Source organism: Sabethes cyaneus, chromosome 3, assembly GCF_943734655.1.
Source record: "Sabethes cyaneus chromosome 3, idSabCyanKW18_F2, whole genome shotgun sequence".
In the NCBI taxonomy this organism is placed as follows: domain Eukaryota; kingdom Metazoa; phylum Arthropoda; class Insecta; order Diptera; family Culicidae; genus Sabethes; species Sabethes cyaneus.
The window spans coordinates 224,039,320-224,061,526 of record NC_071355.1 but is presented as its reverse complement, the minus strand read 5'-3'; the positions used below and the strand labels follow the sequence as shown (position 1 = coordinate 224,061,526).

The 22,207-nt window shown below is 38.6% G+C and overlaps 1 protein-coding gene across 8 annotated transcripts in view; it reads left to right on the top strand.

Annotated features, from left to right (window-relative positions):
• The window catches only part of LOC128744176 (sodium bicarbonate cotransporter 3), an 84,387-nt gene that overhangs the window by 28,187 nt on the left and 33,993 nt on the right, over positions 1–22,207 (top strand). The window contains exon 1 of one of the 8 annotated variants that reach the window (XM_053840992.1): positions 11,274–11,621. The exons of 6 other annotated variants lie outside the window; for them this stretch is intronic. Coding sequence is in view for 1 of the 2 variants with exons in the window: in XM_053840990.1 (XP_053696965.1) it covers positions 12,283–12,302 (20 nt within the window). In the remaining variant the exon portion in view is untranslated. Of the gene's footprint in view, positions 1–11,273; positions 11,622–11,726; positions 12,303–22,207 lie in introns of those variants that run through there. One more of the 8 variants, XM_053840990.1, reaches the window with a different exon arrangement.

The following is a 22,207-nucleotide window of genomic DNA, read 5'->3' as shown; positions in this document are numbered from 1 at the left end:
AAGTCTTAATTGGTCCAAAATTAAGTCCAATTTTATGTCATTTTACAAAATTATCGAAGATTCCAAGAGTTTCATATTTCGTACGCAAACGGATAAACACAAGCATTTCAAATTACGAGGTTTTCTGTTCTGCCAAAAAACTGCAAGAGAATCTTTTCAGTTTCCAAGAAAATCGCTCGTCGCTTATTTCGATATTTCATAACTCTTGGACCAAAAATCGGAGAACAATTTTTATATTATAAAACTGCAAGTTAATTTTCCAGAACCCAGAAAAAAAAATATTGTATGGAAAAAAGTTTTACAAAAAAAATGGAAAACAAAATCAAAAACTAAAGTGTGGTAAACTGTGTTCTACCCCAAGAAAAATTTTCAAAATAGTTTTTTGTTTATAAATTCGTAGTCTTCTATTGAACAAAATTCCACGATAGAGTTTTTGTTATGGTCATAAAACTAGATTTTCCAGGACAATTTACACAGCCTGAGAAAAACGAAACAGAAGGAAAATGATGGTTAAAAAATAAAATTTTGTTCTCTTTCTCATTTTTCTCTGATTGTGTTTAATACGTTAATTAGTTTCCGAAAAAACGTACATATAGTTTGAAAATCAGCTGTTTACATGAGCGATGTTTTATTACGTGGAGTTTGATCCTTGCAGCACTGGAATATTTTTTGTTTTCATCAACTTCCCATGTTTGGATCATTACAAAGTGGTATTAAAATAAACAGAAAAGTATGTAAAATCAAAGTTTAAAAAAAATATTTTCCTCAAAACCTTCAGTCGACCGTGTCCCTTTAAGAACTGATGTCTTGAGTTAAAAATCTTATTTCTACGAGATTTCTTTTTGAAAAAATCAAGTGATATCAATCATGTCATAAACAACAAGGTGTAAAACTCCTTCAGGCAAGATTTCAATAACACTGAGATCGATTAAGGCCGAGGACGTCCCTGAACCTGTCGGAGAAATACAAAAAGGGAACAACAAATGTTACCGGGCGGCGCGCGACGCGACGACCATCAGCAGGTTTACTCGCGCACAAGAGATAGGTACCGACCGTCCGGCTGGTTGTAGGTGGAAGTGAGGCCATGCACTGACCTCCGATTTTCTTGCGCCGAACCGCAGAATCGAGCGAATGAAAAACAGAAGCAATATCTACTTACTACGATGCTTTGTGTTTTATTTTTGAAATTCACATTTCCACAAACCGCACTGCAACGTGTGTTGCGAAGAGTACCCACTATTGTCACTATATACCTAGCGTGCGCCCGGTTTGTAAACGAACCGTCTGGAATGCAGTTTTGCATGCGGTTTCTGCCCGGCGACCGATCGCGCTGCACTAGCAAAGGTGCATATTCATTAGGAGGGCTCATGATTTATAGCTTTGCAGTTTGCGCTTAAATGGTGAGAATAAAATCGATTAAAAATGGATCGGAATAGGTTAACCTTTCTGTTCTAAACCTATCATGACATGTTGGAATAACCAAGCAGCTGTGAAATATAAAATGATATCACGTTGATTCGAGGACCAAATCAAATTCCTCGTTAGGTGTATGTTCTATATAATTATGAATTAGCCACCCTAACGGACGGCGCGTGTTTCCACGCCATCACGCCGGGTGGAGTAGCGGAATACCTAAGTGAACACCCGAGTGGTGAGTGAATGAGTGATTCAGAAAGATACCTACCTTTGTTAGCACAGAGCGTTGTTTTCGCAGTTTGTCGGCGTTATTGCATTTGTTTACATAAATATGTTTGCTTGTTTCCGACTCCTCCATTCACACGACCTCATTATCGAATGTCAGCGAGAAAGTAGGTTACAATGCTTTCCGGCTTCTGTCCAAAAAAGAATCAGTAACTTTGAAAAATCTGGTTGCAGCATAAACTTATACATCACAGAAACGGTTCACTTTCGCTTATTCACAGGCGATAATGACACGAAAAACATTACTCAGTTACTTACTGAGAAAGATTCTACTTTCGTGGACGGAGTGTTCACATATGTTGTTTACTTTTGCTGGCTTTGGCACAAACCTCATGCGGGGAAGAAAGCGACTGCCTGTTTAAAACTATGCCGAATAAGCAAAGAAAAAGGGAGTGCCGCCTACGACTTCGCACAAGTCTGTTCAAAATTATGCAAATTCCCCAATACCGTTACGCTTGAATCATAAGAATGATGAATAACAACTCAGACGAAAAAACGTTCACAGCAGTAAAACATAAACACGGTTCACCACAAAACCAGAACAAACAGTTGATCGTCGTAGGTCAGTACCCTCCGATGAATTCGCGTCGACACATCTTGGCGCCACATGCTCTCTTTCTCTTTCGTCGTTGATATTATCTTTTGATCCATATGCAGCTCGTTATTTTGTTGAATCCAAACCGTTGGTTTTATATCAAACATATTCAGAAGCGGTGACAATTCCATTAACCGGTATCATTATTCCAACAATCAAACTTGTATTTACAGCAGCAACGACCGTATATAATTACATTCAATCCAGCACGCTAATCCTTTCCAGTCCTCTTATGTCGTCGCGATCCCTCCTACAATGACGGCAGCCTCGAGTCACATGACCAATAATAATCGTGAAACGTCAACGCATAAAAACAACACCACCGAAGCGTCTGGTTTCTTCTTTCTGATGCCTCTGTTGACGCTGTGTACGGTAGACAGCGTTTGCCTTGTAAATCCCCACGGTTCAAGAGCACCTACCGTACCTACACCATTTATTTTTCACATGCCCATCAACTGCAGAATACTCGAGTTTGATTCAATTGCGTCGCTTACTTACCACGAATATTTCGTTGATGGCGTAGTTTTAGTGGTGTCACTGTACTCCACACTATGCCGACACTGTCTGTGGATGTGTTACTATGCTAAGAGATCCTGCTGGCCAAATGAAGAGCATAAATCCGCAAATATGCGGTTCGATGCGGTTCGTTTCCTGGATGAAAATAATCGCGCAACCAGTCTACACAGTAAGCCAACTCCACAAAAGTAATGAAACCCGTTCCGGCGAAGCCCAACTAAACTTCGACAGTCAGTCGTATGGGCAGTGTAGAGGGAAATTATAGGGTTCCGCTCTAGATACACCATTCATATGCGTGATTTGCAAGCCAATTTAATCAAATTTCGCCAAAAATAGGCTGCGGTTGGTTTTGGTTGCGAAATCAAATATCTAATAGCTTGCTATTTCACGGGGCCGTATATAACATGGATACTTCGTGAAACTCGTTTTTCATCTGGCCCAACTTTCGAAATCCAAAACCATACATATCGTAATAAAATTGGTATAAAGAAAACAGAGACATTTCGGAATATAGACAGTATAACATTCAAAATCTTTCAAAAAAAATGTTATCAAAATTAGAAGACAAACTTTTGGAATTAAAAAACAATCATTATCGTTCAAATGGCAATGCAGAACAAACTGAAAACCGGTTAAATTTAGCAGAATCACGCTATCACGAGGAAGGTAATAAAATAAAGGCAGAATGGCTTTTTTATAACGCCATCCGGAACGGTCTATATGACGATATTGCTGGAAGCCACATCGAATAGCCAGAATTGTAAGTTTAACCTAAACCAGCTGCAAACTAATCATGTTTTCAAATTTTCAAAAACGAAAACCAATAGACAAATGAATACAGGGTATCAATTATCATTTCAAATCCTTTTTATTATCTTAATTTTTGTAATTTAGTTTTGGATTTTTGGAATTTTGTTTCTAGGATAATGTGGCACAAAACGCACCACTCAAGCAAAGTGTCATTTTGCAGAGCAAGGGTGTATTTGTTCCACGTTTCTTAACATTTACAAAACTTCGGGATCTTCCGGGTGAAATTTCAATAAAAAAGCTGGTATTTTTTTGCCATTTTTGATGATATTTAGCAAAAATCAAAATTATTATGTGGCGCAAAACTTTGATAGGCAGGCGTTAAAGGCAACACGTAGAATAACATTTAATTTCGTGTTGAAAATGTTGTATAACTCGCAAATCAAGTTGATTTTATAAGCTCCTCTAAAACAAGGTGAAAAAATGGCGGAAGTATTTGCCAAATGGCTGGGATGTAATGGTTTCATATGTCAACAGAAATGGCAATAAAATTTATGAACTTATTTTTCTCTTAACAAATGTGATAGGTTACTGTGGACCCCCACAACATTAGCTTTCAAGAGAAATATGTGTTCATAATTAATTTTTCTTTTTTAAAAACAACAGAAAAGACAGCTTTTTCAATAATTTTCAACGATTTTCTCACGGATTTAATGAAGCAACGATGTGTTTCAATGTTATTCTTTGACAACACTGTTTTGTAGTCGGACCGTGTGCGATGCTATGTTTGCCTCTTTTGTTCTTCCGCCATTCTTATGAACAGCGAGTGAGACGTCAAACTCGCAGTTTCCCATAAGAACATTGGAGAATAAAAGAGACGACGAATACCGTTTGCCGAACGGTGTAGTGAGTGTATGCCCCGATAAATAATTTAGACAGATGGCATTACGCATCTGCCAAAAAATCTACCAAAAATATCAAATCTATTAATGCAGATCCCGATTAGTAGGTCGCGGATAGGAACGCGAACTTACTGAATAGGGGGAAAAGTTCGAGGGATTTTTTATGGGGTCTTATAAAAATTCAGATTTCAGGATTGCTTAAAAAGCGCCTTCAGGGTGAAAATATGTTCGGTCTGATCAAAATTAGTTCCATCGCTCCAACTTTTAAAGCAAAAAATCAAAAGTTTAGCTCAATAATAGTGTCTACCAGTGGTAACAGCTTGAAGAACTAAAGGTAGCAAGAAGATTGGTATGCTGATATCCCCCACTTAGTCATCCCATTGCTTGTAATAAGGTAAAACAATCAGTGACCCGCTTAGACTGCTTAAAACCGGTTCTTTACCCTAACTCGGTTGTGGGCTACCGTTCTCCGATTCCTCGGACACCGAGTACTCTCCGCCAGATCTGGCTCCACGTGGTCTCGCTGCGCTCCTGGTTGCCTTGTTCCTACCGGATTTGAGGCGAACGCCATCTTTGCAGGGTAGTTATCCGTCTCTCCCTTCCCATCGTATCCGTCCAGTTTTAGTCACCTTTTGGATACTGGTTCGCCATAGAGCTGTACGAGTTCATGGGTCATCCTCCACCTTTATACCCCGTTCTTCTGTACGCCGCCGAAGATCGTTCTTAGCACTCGTCGTTCGAAAACTCCGAGCACTCGCAGGTCCTCCTCGAGCATTGTCCATGTTTCAAATCCGTAGAGAACAACCAGTCTCTTCTACAGGGTGCACTTTGTACGAGGACTTAGTCTGCTCGACCGCAATCGCTTGTGAAGCCCATAGTAAGCACGACTTCCGCTGATAATACTCCCCCGAATTTCATGGCTGGTATCATTGTCCGCCGTTACCAGTGAGCCAAGGTAGACAAATTCGTCGACCATCAAGCGGCTTCGGTCGGCCTCGGTTACCCTGACCAACTTGTCCCTACCGTCCCTCCATCAATTGTAGAACCACCGTTTCAAAAAATATTAATATTATTGCCTGACCGCAGTTCAAGGTCAAAGACTAAAAACACAAGTTTGGTCTATTCAAAAATCAACTTTGCTCAATATTTTTGCACATGATTTTTTTGGTGCTTTCAAATGTTCTACAAAGTTATTCAGTATATTAACATACACATTTGTTTTAAAGACTGTTTGTCACTAGGATGCATATTTAATGAGTTATATAATAATTTAGAAAAATAATTCACACTATTCAATTTATTTTTTAATTTCAGAACATTTCGGGCAAACCAAATAACTTTCATAGGAAAGTACTATATTTTATCTACAAAAAACAAAAATTTTCACCAGCAGTACTTTGCAGGAATCTTGGAAAAATCAGTTGAAGTGGAAGTATGAGTAACTCATCGCTTTGTACATCGCAGTTTGTACTCCACCAAATATCGTCCACTGTACATTCCACATCATAGCTTCAAATCCATAAAGATCTACCGGTCGTATGAGGGGTTTGTACGTTGTCAGCTTACCATTCTTACCGTTTTGTGACGGTCAGTCCCATTTTTCTGTTTGATTGCGCCGGATCTCCTCACTAGTGTTGTTGTCGGCGGTCACCAGTGATCCCAAATACACGAACTAATTTACCACTTCTAGTTTGTCGCCGTTAACGGTTACTGTCTGTGGGAAACACACGTTTCTTTTCTTTGAGCTTCTTCCTTTTATGTGTTTGGTCTTCGACGCATTTATTTTTAGCCTAATCCTCCTATGCTCCGTTTTCAGTCTGGCGTAAATTGCCTCCCCCGTAGCAAAGTTCCTGGCTATGGTATCAAAGTCATCGGCAAATCCTAGGAGTTTTTTTGTCGGAACGTTCGACCAATCCAACCATTATTTTAATCTATTGTGGTGAACCTACTCCTAGGGGTTCCAAGGGAAACCTTGGTGAAGAAGTTGTGCTTCTTGTTTCGATGCCCACTCGTTGAATAACTCTCTTAAGAGCGATGCTGAACAGTATGCAGAACAAGCCAGCCGAAGGTCTGCCGATAGGCGGTCCTTGCCAGTGGCTTTGTGGGTCTTCAGCAACCCGATATCTCATTTGACTCCTTGGAGATCAGGAGCCGGGACATTACTATCTCCCATGGGCACTCTTAGGTTAATTTCCGTTCCGCTTCCTTCTGCAACTCCGCCATCGAGGTGCTCATCGAAGAACTGCTTCTGCCTGTCGACTACCGCGCCCGTCGACCACACGCGCTGGTTTGTGATTAGATTCCCTTACTCGACCCTGTATATGTCAGGCTTTGGTGCTTAGATCTTACAACTTTGGTTCACCTTCTCGTAAAACTTGTGCGTGTTATTAGCTCGGAATAGTTGTTCTAATTCTTCGCGATCGCTACCCTCCTTTGGCGCTTTTTACTCTTCAGGATCGTGATCAACTGGTTCCTTGCTCGTCGGTATTTAGCCAAGTTCTCCCTAGTGGCAATGCTCAGATAATTTTTCCAAGTCTTATTTATCTCCACCGCTTGTTGGCATTCCCCATCAAACCAATTATTTTGTATACCCCAGGGCTCTTCAACTAGTGCGACTAATCCGATGGCCGAGCGTATTTTGCCCGAACCATCTTCAAGATTTGAAGCACCTAACTCCTTGCAAGAAGGCAGTGCCTCATCCAGTATTCGAACGTAGTTTTCGGCAGACTCCGAGTAATCCAGTTGCCTGATGTTCAGCTGAGAACGGCTTTGACGTAGCTGGTATGCGGTTGACAGTTTTGAGCGCACATGTACTGCTACTAGGTGCTGGTCGGAGTCAATATCCGAACCCCTTAGGGAACGTATGTTCGTGCTGTTACAGATGAACCGATCATCTATGAGAGTGTGGTCAATCTGGTTCATTGTACGTTGGTCAGGTGATCTCCAGGTGACTTTTTGGATATCTTTGCGTGGGAAAAATGTGCTGTGCTGTACCCTTTAGCCTCAATAGACGCATTTTCTCGTTGATCGCCTTCAAATCTATCACGCGATCCTGCCTTCTGCCGAACACTGCAAAACCTGTTTCTAGTTCTTTGGTAGTACCACCGCTCTGGTTAAATTGGGATTTTCCGCCGAGGATCTTCCATATACCTTCTCTCCTTTGCGACAGATTCCCTGCAGAGCTACGATAACGAGTTTACGAGGTTCAAGCTGTTCGAGCAGCACTCGGTCGCCAACAGCGAAGTTTAGCGATCTGCAGTTCCAAGTTTCGTCGCCTAGGTCGATGCCGAATGTTCCGATGGTTGCCTTACTAGGGCCACGCTACCGAGTCTCGTGATGGGGTTGCCATCTTATAGTGCCGAGACAACACAGTGCCTCCCTCTGTTGGTATACGACACTAGTTTCCACCGGGGCTCGTTAATCGATCTCCAGTAAGGTTGCTCATATTCCAGCTGGTACCACGAGGTACCAGCAGGTAGGGATAAGAGTTTGCTGGATAAGAGGCTAAGGATCACTAAAGGGTCTGCATTACCCAGCTAGCATTTTCAAAGTTAAAAATCAGCATTACGTACAGATATACATGCTAAATAAATCGTATTTCATGCGCAAAATTGGCATATCCGTACTATTTTGGAGGCGATGTACGTGATTACGAATAATTTTGAGCGTTACGATTATATAAATATTTATATACGATAATATCCGATTAAGCGCGAGTCGCTCCGTACTACTCTACGATTTTGTGCTGAAAATCGTATGTATGTCAGTCATTATCATTATATACGACAAAAATCAACTTGATCCCACTTTATCCAGCTTTAGTTACGATTTTGAGTTTGTTAGGAGATATTTACGATAGTTTTCGTACATTGATATACAAGTTGGTGCTAGCTGGGTACGCATTATCCAGCCGTTCACTAACCCATACGTGCCAAACTTCGCAGAACAAATATTTTTATACAAAGCCTATTTTCGCAAGGAACCAGAAGAAATATTATCTGGGAAAACAAAAGTCAGAGAAACTACGCTCTACATTATGGAGAATTTTCAAAAAATAATACCGAAAAAGTAGCTAATTCTGGAATTAGATAAAAGGAAAACTTATCTTATCTGTATTCGAAAACAGACACTGAGGAAACCTGCAAGTCGTAGGCGAAACACGTATCTGTCAAGAATAAATATACATAGTAGAATTAAATTGGATAAGTTTTCTTTTTATTTAATTCCAGGTTTCGTATTTTACTAAGATGCTCCAAAAACTTCAGCTAATTTTGCGCATCCGGCATTTCAGTCAAAACTTTCAAATTCCTGCAAATTTTTATCTTAAGTAACACATCACACAAATATGTGTACATAGAGCTATTCATTTGAAAATGCTGTGATTCTACAGGAAAATATGAGGTGCGCAGAATTAGGAACCATGCGCAGAATTAGGTGCGTTTAGGAACGGTGTAAACTTCGTTTACAGTACTCTTATGATGTGTGTGCGTATGCGAAAAAGGGTAGCACATGTATGCAAATGAGTATCAGGTTCTCGAAGATAACTGAAACAATTTACATGCTATTACTGGAGTCCGTAAAATACTGTGCATCTAAATCATAAGCAAAAGCGATATAACTGAAAACGTGTGATATATATTTAATTTTTTTTTCGCAATCAATCGCTCGGAACACTCGAGTCAGTTCGATTTTAAAATTCCCAGCAGAGAACCACATGCTGCATGCCAATCGCAAGCTTCTATCACGTTTCTCAGCGGTTTTAGGATATTAAACCCGGTAATGACTTAGCTCATTTAAAATACTAATTAATACACGTTCTGATTTCGCCTTTTTGTCGCTGAACGACGCTCATGGTTGTAGTTAGAGAGAAAGAGAGCGTGGTGAGTACCCTGGACTACTGTGAAATATTTCAACCAGCTACAGTTGAATTGAATAGGTTCCTTTCGATTCTAGAACCGGAACTGAGTAATCGTTGTCGAAAATTTTGGCTGTAACCTTGATTTGGGCAGCAATAAAACAGCTGGTTATATTCATAGGTAGTAAAATCGCAAGTTTAGAAGTAGAAAGTATGCACTCGTCAGCTTGAAACAGGACTAATTACGTGATACCCACTCAATCACAGCGTGCTGCTCGTGTTTCCGCCAGCCGGTCCAGAGCATACATTTAGAGGAAGCGCTGTTGATAGCGTAATCACCGAGGAATGCCACGAGCAGGCTCGTCAAGAATGTGTGTTTAAGTTTGAACTGGAATCTTTATCATCCTGCGTTAAATGCAGATGATGGTTTTATCAAAAATAGCTGGAATGATTCGTATTTTATCATAAATACTTATCTATAAACATATTGAGCGGCCACTCACAAATGATAGCTTGTTAACATTGTTATCGATATGTTACTTTATACTGGTACAGTAATAGTTTTGATTTCGTCTATTGTATCTCCATGTGGTAAAAGAAAATTATTAAATAAACTTTAGTTCTAGAACATATAATACAATACAGAACAATTCGTAGAAATCTCATAAAATTACACTCTATCCTACACCACTCGCTTAATTTCTGGTGAACATTATCGATCCCAAGATCACTGAATTATAAGACTTACTAGGCAGCCAGCGCCAATAAATGGAGGGTTATTAAACATACTCTTAGTATTTGCATAACCACGCAATTGATCAGTATAATTGGATAACTGGAAGATCCCACCTAATTAGATGCACGAGACCCGGCAAACAATTTTTACCGGAACTGGGTAGCTTGTACCCTCACATTCGGCTAATGGGTTAGAGCTATCATATTAAACAAACAAAATATGCAAACCGACTCCGAAGTGAGGTGTCGTTGCGGGTGGTTTGAGAAGGTTGCAACCACCAGAACCGTATTCCCGTACAGAAAGGTCGTCACGCATATAGATTACGATTGATAGCTGTGTAGCAACCCCGCACGAGATTATCATGACCGCATGCAAAGTCACAGTTAGTATAGTGAGATAGTGAAGAGATGTACCTACTTCCTCTGCTGACAGAGTTGTTGACGTTGTGGAGCCTCCTCACTCAGATAGACTGATCTGATCAGTTGCGTCGAGTTTCTAGCCGGGATCGTGTCGTTTTCACGCATGCTTTAGCCACATGCTGCCAGTTTGAATACGTTCCAAACAGTTTTACTTTCGGGAAAAATATCATGCTATCACGCAAGTAAAGACTCGGTGTCACGCGAATATTAGTGATCGTTATATTTAACTCAATTACCATTTTAAACCCCATATCTTCTATAGCATATATAGAAAATTAAAACTATAATACAGTAAATCCAATTAAACAAAACGTGGGTAATTTTAAAATTATTATTAACACAAAAGGAAAACTAAATTATCGAATAATGCGAATTTTATTAGAAAGGATGTGTCGTTACAACGGCATGTTTAAAACCGGCGTTTTTTACCTCATACTATTGACAACTCATCATCAGTATAACATCAAAATATAATCTCAATCAAAACGAGCTTCAAATTAATAATCAACAATGGTCGCTTCAGTGCTCTGATTGAGTATTGTGACAATTGTAGCTAAGCTAATGGTAAAAAAACAAGGCTTCCGTTGCTGTAATCACTGCAACGCAACGGTACGATGTGATTCAACCATTGCAGTGATCGAATACTATACCTACCTACCTATGTGTGTATATTTTCACTCGTCCGTACAGTAGTTATAAAAGCACATCACCGGTGGCGGCGAGTGAATAAACATGGTTCTCTGTGAGGCACAAGCACAGGAACCATGACACTGTACAGCCACCACAGGAAGGTTAGATGAAAAGTGATAGTGAAGTTTGGTGTGAATGTAAAATGAATAATTTAGTTTTATTTAATAAATTCTCATCTGGCAACATCTTACACGCTGAAAGACTTTTTCCACTGGTATATGTAGAGTAGCCGGTTCGGTCGATTACATAAAATAAACCCATCCGTTGTTTTCACGGCAACATTCCTTGACTCCAATAGTAATCTACCGGTTTATTGCCGTTCGCAAACAAGTGCCACCAGAGAGATGTTTGCCGCAATGTCGTTAATCCTTTATCAGCACCGAGATTGTATACGACTTCACGCCGAGAGTGCCTTCCAACGGAAAATCCTGAATCATTGAAATTGTGACTATTCAGAGAGGTAGTTGATAAGCTACGGTTCAGTGCATGCAAAAAATATAATTCGTGTAATCATCTGGGTCAAGCACACACCAACCATATGCTTTATAATGTACTCCCAAACAGCACTTGATTTATGAAATTATATACCCTGGGAAGCATTCGTGGACAAAAAGGACTGGTACAAAGACAACCGACAAAAAATATTTCTGAATAGTGCGTAGATGGTTTCGTGTCACATAAATACGACGATGTTGGAAGCTAAAGCTAATATGATTGTCTATTTTGATTTAAATTAATTTATGTGCTGAAAATATAACTTTTATATCTATGAAAGCAACAATCTAGTACATCTTAACTGCAGTGCACTGCACTCAAGATAAGGCCCGTGTCAACAGCGAACAGCATCCTCGTTTTAACCCGATCATCAACAGAAACAGCAAGATATAGGTGACATTTCCAGTGTTTAACCAACCTCCTCGAGGAATATTTTCCTTCGAATTAAAATCTCTACGTGAACCGGCAACTAATCCCAAATGCCATGAACAGTTATGAAGAAAGACTGTGGCAACCGTAGGAAGATAGTCAGTAATCGCGATAGGAACAGCTAAACATTGCCACCGGCTGCAGTTAAACAGTGACAAGTGCAATAAACAGTCTACGAACCCAGTCTGGCCTACATCATGGATCAAAACTCAGTAAAGTATGTAATTACTCCAGTTTACGACTCTTTGCTCCGTTTAATTATCACATTAACTGGGCAATAATGAAATATCCTCCCGCCGATGCCCGGAAGGCGAACATTGTTGTTGCACTTTTTATTCGCTTTTCCGGTGAAAAATAATTTTGCTTCATTGCCCAGCCAGCGGCGTCGATTGAACCGCAGCAGAGGTGTTTGAAAGTGGTCAACTGCGCAATCTGTGAACATGCACGAGTGAAACTCAGTATGAGTTTGAACCGCAGTAGTTGAATTAACGAATCAGGTCATACTAGTTGACGAAGTCCAAGTAAGATTATATCTGATTAATGACTAATTTTCAAGTAGTTATTTAAAAACATTTCCTACGATTCGCTCACGACAATGTTTCATTCTATCTCCTGCGGTCTCATTCATTAACAAGGTATAGAATTGTATTTATCTTTATCATTTTACAAACCAAGCCAACTCTCAACAAGCTTCGGTTAAAACAAAAAGCGAATTGAATTGAAATTTATGGGACACATTTTTGGCACGACCTATTTAGAGTGCAAGCTTTCTAGCTTTTTTGCAATACTGTTCTATTATTCTGTCGGCCACCTGTTGTCTGTTGAACAGCCACAATCGCATCGCTGCTTTGGCACGTCCTTCCCAGCTTCAAGTTTAAGGGAAAGTGTGCGTAAATGCCAGGATATTTAAAAATAAAATTTGGTGAAAATTATTCGGTTAGTTCTTAGAATTAAACCGCTTAGTAACTTTATTCTGTATCCTAGTTGAAACTTTTGTTGAAAATACAGCTATTTCCCAGTGGAGAAAACAGAACAACGTACAATTTCAACAACATTTACAGTTTTGCCCGTCCCAATTGACCATTTTTTTGTTGACCAAACTCGTGACTTTAGTCATGACCTTGAAATGCGGTCAGGCATATATTAATATTTTTTTGAAACGATGGTTCTACAATTGAAGAAGGGACGGTAAGGGAAAGTAATGAAGGATTTTTTCGGTAATGAAGGGGAAGGGTGGAAAAGAAGGGGGGGGGGGTAGGTAGCTATGGTTAACAAGTTGTCGTTGTGACTCCTATCTTTTGTCCAATGCTGGAAGGTGCATGGGTCGAACCAAGCTGTAATCAGAGATTATAACCGGATTTGAACCCACAACACCTGCCAGGGCGTGTCGCTCACTGGTACCCGTGTACCTTTGAACCACAAAGGTGCTTCCGTCCCGAAAAAATCCTTCTTCATTGCTTTCCCTTACCGTCCCTTCATCAATTGTAGAACCATCGTTTCAAAAAAATATTAATATATGCCTGACCGCATTTCAAGGTCATGACTAAAGTCACGAGTATGGTCAATTTTCATAGGAACGGAGCCTTTCTCCGAAGAACCGCGCTGAGAAACGCGGACTAACACGCTTTCGGACGAACAGCGTCACACGCAGTACCTTGCAAGTCGTAAGGGACTGCATAGTGTCGTCGTCCTGAAAGTAAAAAGACGTTAGATTAAAACTTCTCGGTCGGTGGTTTTTACAGTAGGTGGAGGAAGAGGCACAATTTGTGTGTCTAAAAATAGACCAACCCATGTCGCGCTATGGTTAATAAGGGGGGTTGTGCAGACTTCTTTTGTCCAGCGCCTCTGTGGTTCAAAGGTACACGGGTACCAGTGAGCGACACGCCCTGGCAGGTGTTGTGGGTTCAAATCCGGTTATAATCTCTGATTACAGCTTGGTTCGACCCATGCACCTTCCAGCATTGGACAAAAGATAAGAGTCACAACGACAACTTGTTAACCATAGCTACCTATTACCCCCCCCCCCCCCCCCTTCCTTTCCACCCTTCCCCTTCATTCCCGAAAAAATCCTTCTTCATTACTTTCCCTTACCGTCCCTTCATCAATTGTAGAACCATCGTTTCAAAAAACATTTTTTTGTGTCAAACATATTCTTTTCATTGGTTAGAGCGTCTATTTTCGTTTCTAATTAGATAGCGTAATCCGACATGCGTGCCTCTTGAAAATTTTAATAACAACAAATTCCTACTTCTAAATATACTGCATGTAATAGTGTACAACTAGTGATGATGCTCTGAGTGAGTTTGCAAAAAGTGTTGACAATCTAATTTATACTAATCCAAATACAGCAAAATTGATAAAAATTTATGCGTTTTAAAACTGTATAATTTCATAACTTCATATATTAGAATTTTTACACGAATTTTTTAAGCACCAAGGGTCATTTGAATTCCATATCAATAAATTCTGTTCTCTTCATCGTACACTCCCAATAGAGCTGCACCTTTTTATCTACCATTTATCGCCAATACCCACAGGTAATTAATTGAAACGAAACAATGAATTAAAATTGACGATAGCAGCCCAATCTCATGCTTTTGTTAATTGTTCCACCGAAACGAAAGCGAGGAATAAAACGTAAGCAAAAGCCTTCCAACTGAAAATAGAACCCAAGGTCGGATTCCACGGCCATGCAATCCTTTTTGAGCAGCATGTCTATGTCTATTGTTGGATTAACTATGAAAAATGATAATTAAGCGAAACCCACGACTAAACCTCTCAAGAAGGGACTGAAACGTATAACTCTTTATTAGGATACAAAATAGCGCAATTTTGGTTTCGAGCAAAATGCCATAAAAAAAACTCGTACAATGGAACAAATAAAAAGGCAGTCAGAAAATACCAAATCGCACCGAAACCCAAAGTGCTGTAGCTCATTTCCATTAGACACATTCCACGCACTTGTATACCAAGAAATCGGTATTTAAAACTGCATATTTCAATTTAAATTATACTGGATGTGAACCAGTGATTATTGAACTACAAAGAAAACGTAGTTCTCAACATAATCAACATACAGAATTTAATAATTAGCACATTGCATTGAAGTGTACACTTATTAAAACATGGTGGAAAAAGCGGTATTTCTGCGATGGTGTCCCGTTACGAAATGTTTAATAACTTAGTCACAAACGTATTTATTGTTAGCGGGAGCAAAATGTCAATGAAAGTCGGGTCCTCGTCGTAACGGGACACGCTGGAATGTGTCATTGTCATTAGCTTAAATTTAACCAGCTTTTTATATAGATTAGACAATAATGTGGCTTGGCACTACTGGAGAGCCTTTTGAAATATAACGGGTGGCAACTAAAATTTTGGAATTTTTTTCTCAAGCTGTCAAAAAAAGAGAAAGATACATGAAGCAGATCTGATTTACCGAAATTAAAGATACGTTATCTATTGTTAAAAAAAAATTAGTGTACACTTGAAAACGGTCCGTAATAGGCTGTTCGGCGAAGCTTCCGTTTGATGTCCGAACAGAAGCGTTGTACGGTCGTTATATCAATTTTGCGAATGCATCTCTTTCTCTTGATTCTACCAATCAACTGTTTGCAATTCGTGGCTCTCCAGTTATTTTTGTACACCAAGCAACTCAAAATTCCGAAGAAATGTCAAGGTTTTTGATAGAAACGATGATGTTTTTGAAGAAACAGGATCAAAATTTTCTCAAAATTCAAACATGCAGTGGTTTGAATGTACTGGTGCATCTTAATTGATAGCCTAGCCAGAGGACTTGTTGTTGAAGAAACGAGAAAGAGAACGATGTCCTTCTGCGTTCATAATTTTGGCTGGTCTTCCACTACCTTGCTTGCGAATAGTTATTGGGCATCTTTGAATATGGTAAACAGTCGAAGCCGCAACATATTTGCTTTTTAAATGTTGTACCGTATACTTTTTGCCAAGATTTCTGTTGCAATTCGTAGAAGTGTATAACGCGCTCACGAAATGCTTCTTGTTTCGACGCCATTTTTAGCAAAACTGGGCAAGCATATACAAACCAAAAAGTAGTAACAAAAAGAGGAGAGAGAGAGAGCTAACACATACATACTCTCATTTCTCTCTGAGCTCGTTTATTGTTGAGCATAAGGGCCGCGAAAAAATTCCAAAATTTTAGTTGCCACCCATTACAAACTTGAAAAAATTATAACCAACTGAATTATCTGCCGTTTAATTATTAAACACTTTGATTTATATTTTCGTCTTAGTCTAGTTGAAACTTTCCTTTTCCTTTTTTTATATACCAGACAGGCATTGGGAAAAAAACCACTGTGACAGTCTTAATGGTTGTCTTGTGTGACAGAGCATAATTTTCATTATTTTTGTTACTTGCAGAATATTTTGTAGACATTTCAAAGCTAAACATTTTCTACAAATTCACCTTTAATAGGTTCTCTGCCTTCTTTGTATTTTTCTCTCTTTCTTTTACTCCATGTTTCTTCCATTTTATTCTCTCTATTTGTTTTTCACGTTCCTTTTCTGCCACTCAGTCTTTATCTCTCTTTTTCTTTCTATTTCTTTTCCCCACTCTCTCTCACTCACTCTCTATTTCGTTTCCTTTCTTTATTTCCTTGTCTCTTTCTCTGTATTTCTTTTTCTCTTCTCTTCTGTCTGTTTTCTTTTCTTTTTCTCTGCGGAGTAAATCCTTCTTTGCTTTTACAGTTTTTTTCCTTGTCTCATTTATGTATATTTTCTTTTGCTCATTTTCTTTCTCTTTTTTTCCTTCTTGATTTTTCCTGCATCTTTTTTTCGTTTTCTTATTTTTTTCTTTCCTATCTTGGTTTCCGTTAAACGAATCTGTTTTGTAAATGTCCTAAGTTTATCCTTCAAATTCAACTTAGTTTTCTAGTCATTTGAACCATGCTCTTCATGTAGCCATTTTTATTGTGCTTTATAAAAGTTAGTGCACTACCTAGAATGTTCCCCTTTCAATTCGTTTTTATTTTGTATATGTACTAGTAGGGTTAACGTTGTATTTCAATTTGGCTCAATTAGGGTACGGGAGGGTATTCCCAGCACGCTACTAAAACTTTGCCGATATACAACAATACTGAAACGAATGTAGCACTCATAGGCTTTAATATGTTATAACTATTTTCATAAAAATGTACGTAATTTGCTAAATTTTATTCAATAAACATCAAAACCACTGTTTTTCCACTAGCACGTAACCAGGCTGAAAAAACCAGCAGCAATCGCTTACGCGTATCCGTTTTTGAAACACACAATTATGATCACGTTTACTTATTCTAGAACATAAAAATTTCCCTCTGATATGAAAATATAAATCAATTTTCAATCACTAGCCATTAGCAGCACTTTGTTTTTAATTCCAGCATATGGTGCGTTATTTACACTACTACCAATATGTGAGACCTGAAACGCCTGAAACTCTTCTAACGTGTTGACATAGCTAGTATTTGAGTAACAACCACTTGCTTCTGGTGCTAATGTATATGAACGATTCAATGATCCACTAGCGCCAGCAGCAAGCAGTTGTCACTGCAAAGCTAGTTATCTACAATGAGCCCGGAATGTAGGCAATAGCGACACGTTATCCATCGGTGTCTCTTTTGATCTGTTTTTGCAAAGCATCTAATCCCTGTGCAGGCTATTTCGGCCGGTCGGATTTAAAAAACACAGACACCACTATAGAAAATGGGCCCAATTTAGCCGCAGCAACTTCATCATTTCTCGCAACTATAACACAAATTCAGTAGCGTTTCTTTAAGACCAAAATACATGCCGATATTCTGTAAATATTATTCTATCAACAGGTATAAAAATCTTGTCTCGAAAAATATAGTTTCAATATAATTCCTGAATATTGTTCAGGCTACCGCTTAATGGGCTGGAAATACCCTCCCGTACCCTATGTCTTGGATTTCTTATTTCTTTCTGAATATCAAGGCAGCGTTCTTGAATAAAACCGTATAATTAATTCTAAAATTTTATTACAACTTTTCTTTAAGTTTTCAAGAATTTGATTTTTGAGTAGTGTTGTTGATTTTATGAAAAACAGGATCAATGACAAAACTAGCCCAATAAGTACTTAAATGAATGGATCCAAAAAATTGAGAGCAAATTTTAAAATATATTCAATAAAAAGTTGAACAAAAAACATTAATCCTTTGATGACTACCGCCGCCGTTTGGTACCAGGACTCAATTATTTTAATAATTATTTTCTGTTTCTATCTACAACTTCAATCAAACCCTAAATAACCGGAAAAAAATATCTGAAACCGGAAAAAATTATCTGAAAAATATATTGATGGAATGTGAATTTGTTAATTTTTCAAGTCTGCATAAGTTGTGGCTTTTTAGAAAGTAAAATACTTGAATAATTGCTTAAAAACAAAGACTTCCTAAAGCCGAACCTAAGCACCTCGGTACAGAAAAATATTTTAGTAAACAAATACCGGTTCACCAAGCTTTGATTAGGAACAAGCTTTGTGGTGCCTTCCGAACAGCTTCGTGTAATTGAATGATCTATCTTCGATTTTTGATTAATTCCCAGTTAAAAACAGAAAAAATATTTTTTTAAATTTTAATATAACACATTGATGTGTTCTACAAAATTTTAGAGCATATTATTACAAGGCATTTGTTTGGGACACGAAAAGAATCTCTTATTGTTACTTACGTCCTTTTGAAAAAGTACCCGAGATTTGTTGAATCGATATATAAAACAGTGAGCGTGAGTATGTTTGTATTTTTCGCCATTAATCCAGAACGCCTTTACCCTTTTTCACCAAACTTGACACACATGTTTCTTAACATAAGAGAATCAGCACTAGGTGGTTGACAAAAGCGAGGGTGCTCCCTATCAAGCGAGGGCGTCCAAATAAGCAAAAGGGGTTACGTTTCTCCTGCATTTAGACCGATTACAGTTGCACAAGTGGCTTGGAGACAAGAAAGCGGGGGACTATGAACGGGGGAATTAGGGTTTGTTGGGCCGAGGAGGGATAAGCGAAAAAAGGCTTTGTTTCTCTTTCTTTGCGGGAGCCGATTTGGGAGGGTGTCAACAGGAGGGGGAGGGGGGTGGTCGAAGAACGTGAATATGAATGTATGTTTTGCCATAGCTCTGAAACACCTGGACGGTCCGTCATCAAACCTGGCACACATGTTCCTTGACATAAAAGAATCAGCGTAGGGTACTGACAAAAGAGGGGTGGTCTCCAACAAGAGTGGGTCCAAATGAGTGAAAGGGGTCGCGTTTATCTTGCATTTCGCACGATAGCAGTTGTACAATAAACAAATAAACAAGTGGCTGACCTACAAGAGAAGATTTCTGGAAGGGGGAAGTAGGGTGGCCATTGACAACACGAAGGTTCAAAAATGTAAAAAAGATTTTGTCACACTTTATAGGGATTACCGAAAAGAAAACATTAACAGACGTACAAATTATTGAGAGACAAAGGGCCCCGAGTAAGATCGGGCAATCAGCTAGTAATAAATGAATAGTAGAATTCATCTAGATTTACTTTATTATTAGAATTGTACTCCATAAACATACAAAAACACGTGAAATGCGCTTCAAACTTAATCGAATTCTATTTTCAGCAATTATCAATATTTTAACAAATTGTGTATGTGGCTGTATTCGTTGAGTATTCACCTAACATTGTTAACAGTTGCATCAATAGCGCAACCAGTTTGAAGATATAACATTTGATTCGAGGAAGCTTATCAGGAACATGTTGCTCCGCTCTGAATAATTTAGTACAGCAATTACCAGACTAGACATACACACTTAACAAAAAGCACCGAATTCGGTAACATTTTACCGAATTCTAAACAGCTGAACGTTCGGTAAAAATTTCGATGGTGCCAATCGACGTTTACAGATCATTAGTAATGTTTGGTGCAATAAAAAATTTTACCGAACGTTCAGCTGTTTAGATTTCGGTAAATTTTACCGAATCGTTTAAGTGTGTACCACCAACGAAGAAAGGGATTCTTTGCGCTGCAGTCACAGCAGCAGTTTTGTCTCATTGTACTACCGCTACGACCGACAAAGAGCGCTTCCGTCGACGATAGTCATGGATTCTTTTACTGCACTTGGAAATCAATTTTATCGTTATTAAGTAGCTAGCTATCACGTTCAACTGGGTCGCATGCCATGCCATTGACAACTTCAATATTATTTCCTAGCTATCACGGTCATCGCTTTGGTCATATCTTCGTAGCACAGATTCCCTGGACCCCGCTGTTGAATTAGAAACTTAGAAAGGAAAAAAATCATATTTTTCTAAGATACTTGACTGTCGTTATGAGTTTCAAATGACTTCCAGTTCTACAAATTAACAAACAACCATGCGTACCCTTTTTCTTGGGATCGAATATCGAATCTAATGATGATGATAACGCATTGTTTATGTATGGGACATAGAGCTAGTAATCAAAAAATATTATAAATAATTTACTTGCGTAATATGATCGCATCTTAGATAGACAAATAGGTACTATCATTATCACTGCATCTGTTGAAAACGGACGTTTTCATCGACGGCAAGCATAATGATACCGGTAACTGTAGCGAATGAGGCGCCTCCACCAATGTTATAGCACGGAACGCATGATAGCTTTTCGACTGTCGGTGACACTTTTTTATTTTCCTAAAAACATACATTACATTGTGTCAACTAGTATGATTGTTTGCCCTGCAGTATTTTGCAGTACCAGTAGTGTAATAATTTTCATACTCAAAATTGAAATTTTCAGTTTTTTTTTTTCAATTTAATTCACATGAGAAAGAATATATTTATTTTTCTTTGAAATAAAATTAGAAGGCACGTCTGTACAGAAACATCAGTGCAAGTTATAGCGAAACCATGCAATCTCAAACCTTCATTGAAGTCAGAGTCAGGGCCAAAAAAGAAAAAAATTGTTTCACAGGATTACAAGTAGAATTTATAATTCCGATTCATGATGGCGAGAGGCATCAAGCAGAGCCATCTATCTGGCCATCGACGATGTAAAAAAATACCGTAATGATGAAGAACCATTTCAACAACAACAAAAATCTTCCTCGTTTACAGAATCGTGAAAAGCGTTCGCTTATCTTTCATGGCTACAAGGATTCCGTTTCAAAGCTTGCTATTTTTAATGAACTGTATAATAAAAAATGCCGAGGAAACTTGAACAGCGTGTGCATGTCCTTTATATTAATAAAACTGTTTTCCGGTATTTAGCTTGAAAAAATAAAGAATACTACTGGTTTAAGTAGGCTACCTATATCCGTTCAAAAGGTTTTCAAAGTCTATCGAAAAGTATCAGTTTTTTTTTTCAATGATTAATATATAGCTAAACTTTTATTCTGCTAAAATAATCTACAAGTAGCATACTGGATACTTTTTAGCCAAAACTAGTTGGAATAATGTACCAGATACATGAATATACCATTCACCTCAATACAGAAAAAAAATTTCTGCCCTGTGCCATAATTCTTATCTTAATTAGTTTAAAATCCAATAATGGCGAAGAATTCCCGTCATCCGCACTGTCGCAGTCCGAACCGCTTTTCCAGCCCGCTTTCTGCTCGATAGAGTTATCATTTTATCATAATTATTGTCATTGTTCTAGCCACTTGACTGCCAATAAACGGCATTGCCGTACTTGCGGCTATTATCTAGATTTGCTTCCGACATTTCCTTCGCAAACAAATGCCAAACAAGTGCCATTCCCCGTCATCGTCAGCTAATTCACGAGTTGGAGCGTAGCATTCCCCAACAAAGACGCGATGGATGCTAACTAGGGATGAAAAATATTCATTTTCCTAGTTGGAAAAAATGGCTTTTAATTGTTTCCATTTTACACATCTTGTGCCGGTCTTGTGTCGTAACGTTGCGTCAGAAGGAAGTTCAATTCAGTATCATTTGCATAAAAAAAACATCTACTTTATCTGCAAAACAGCTCATTCGAAGACGGTCTACGAGAAATGAACACATGAGACTTCCATTACCCTTCAATTGAGTCGGTAGTACTTATCAACGACAATCAGTACACACTTTTGTTCGTTACTCAATAATCTAGTAGTATCATTAGAGCGGAATACTTGAAA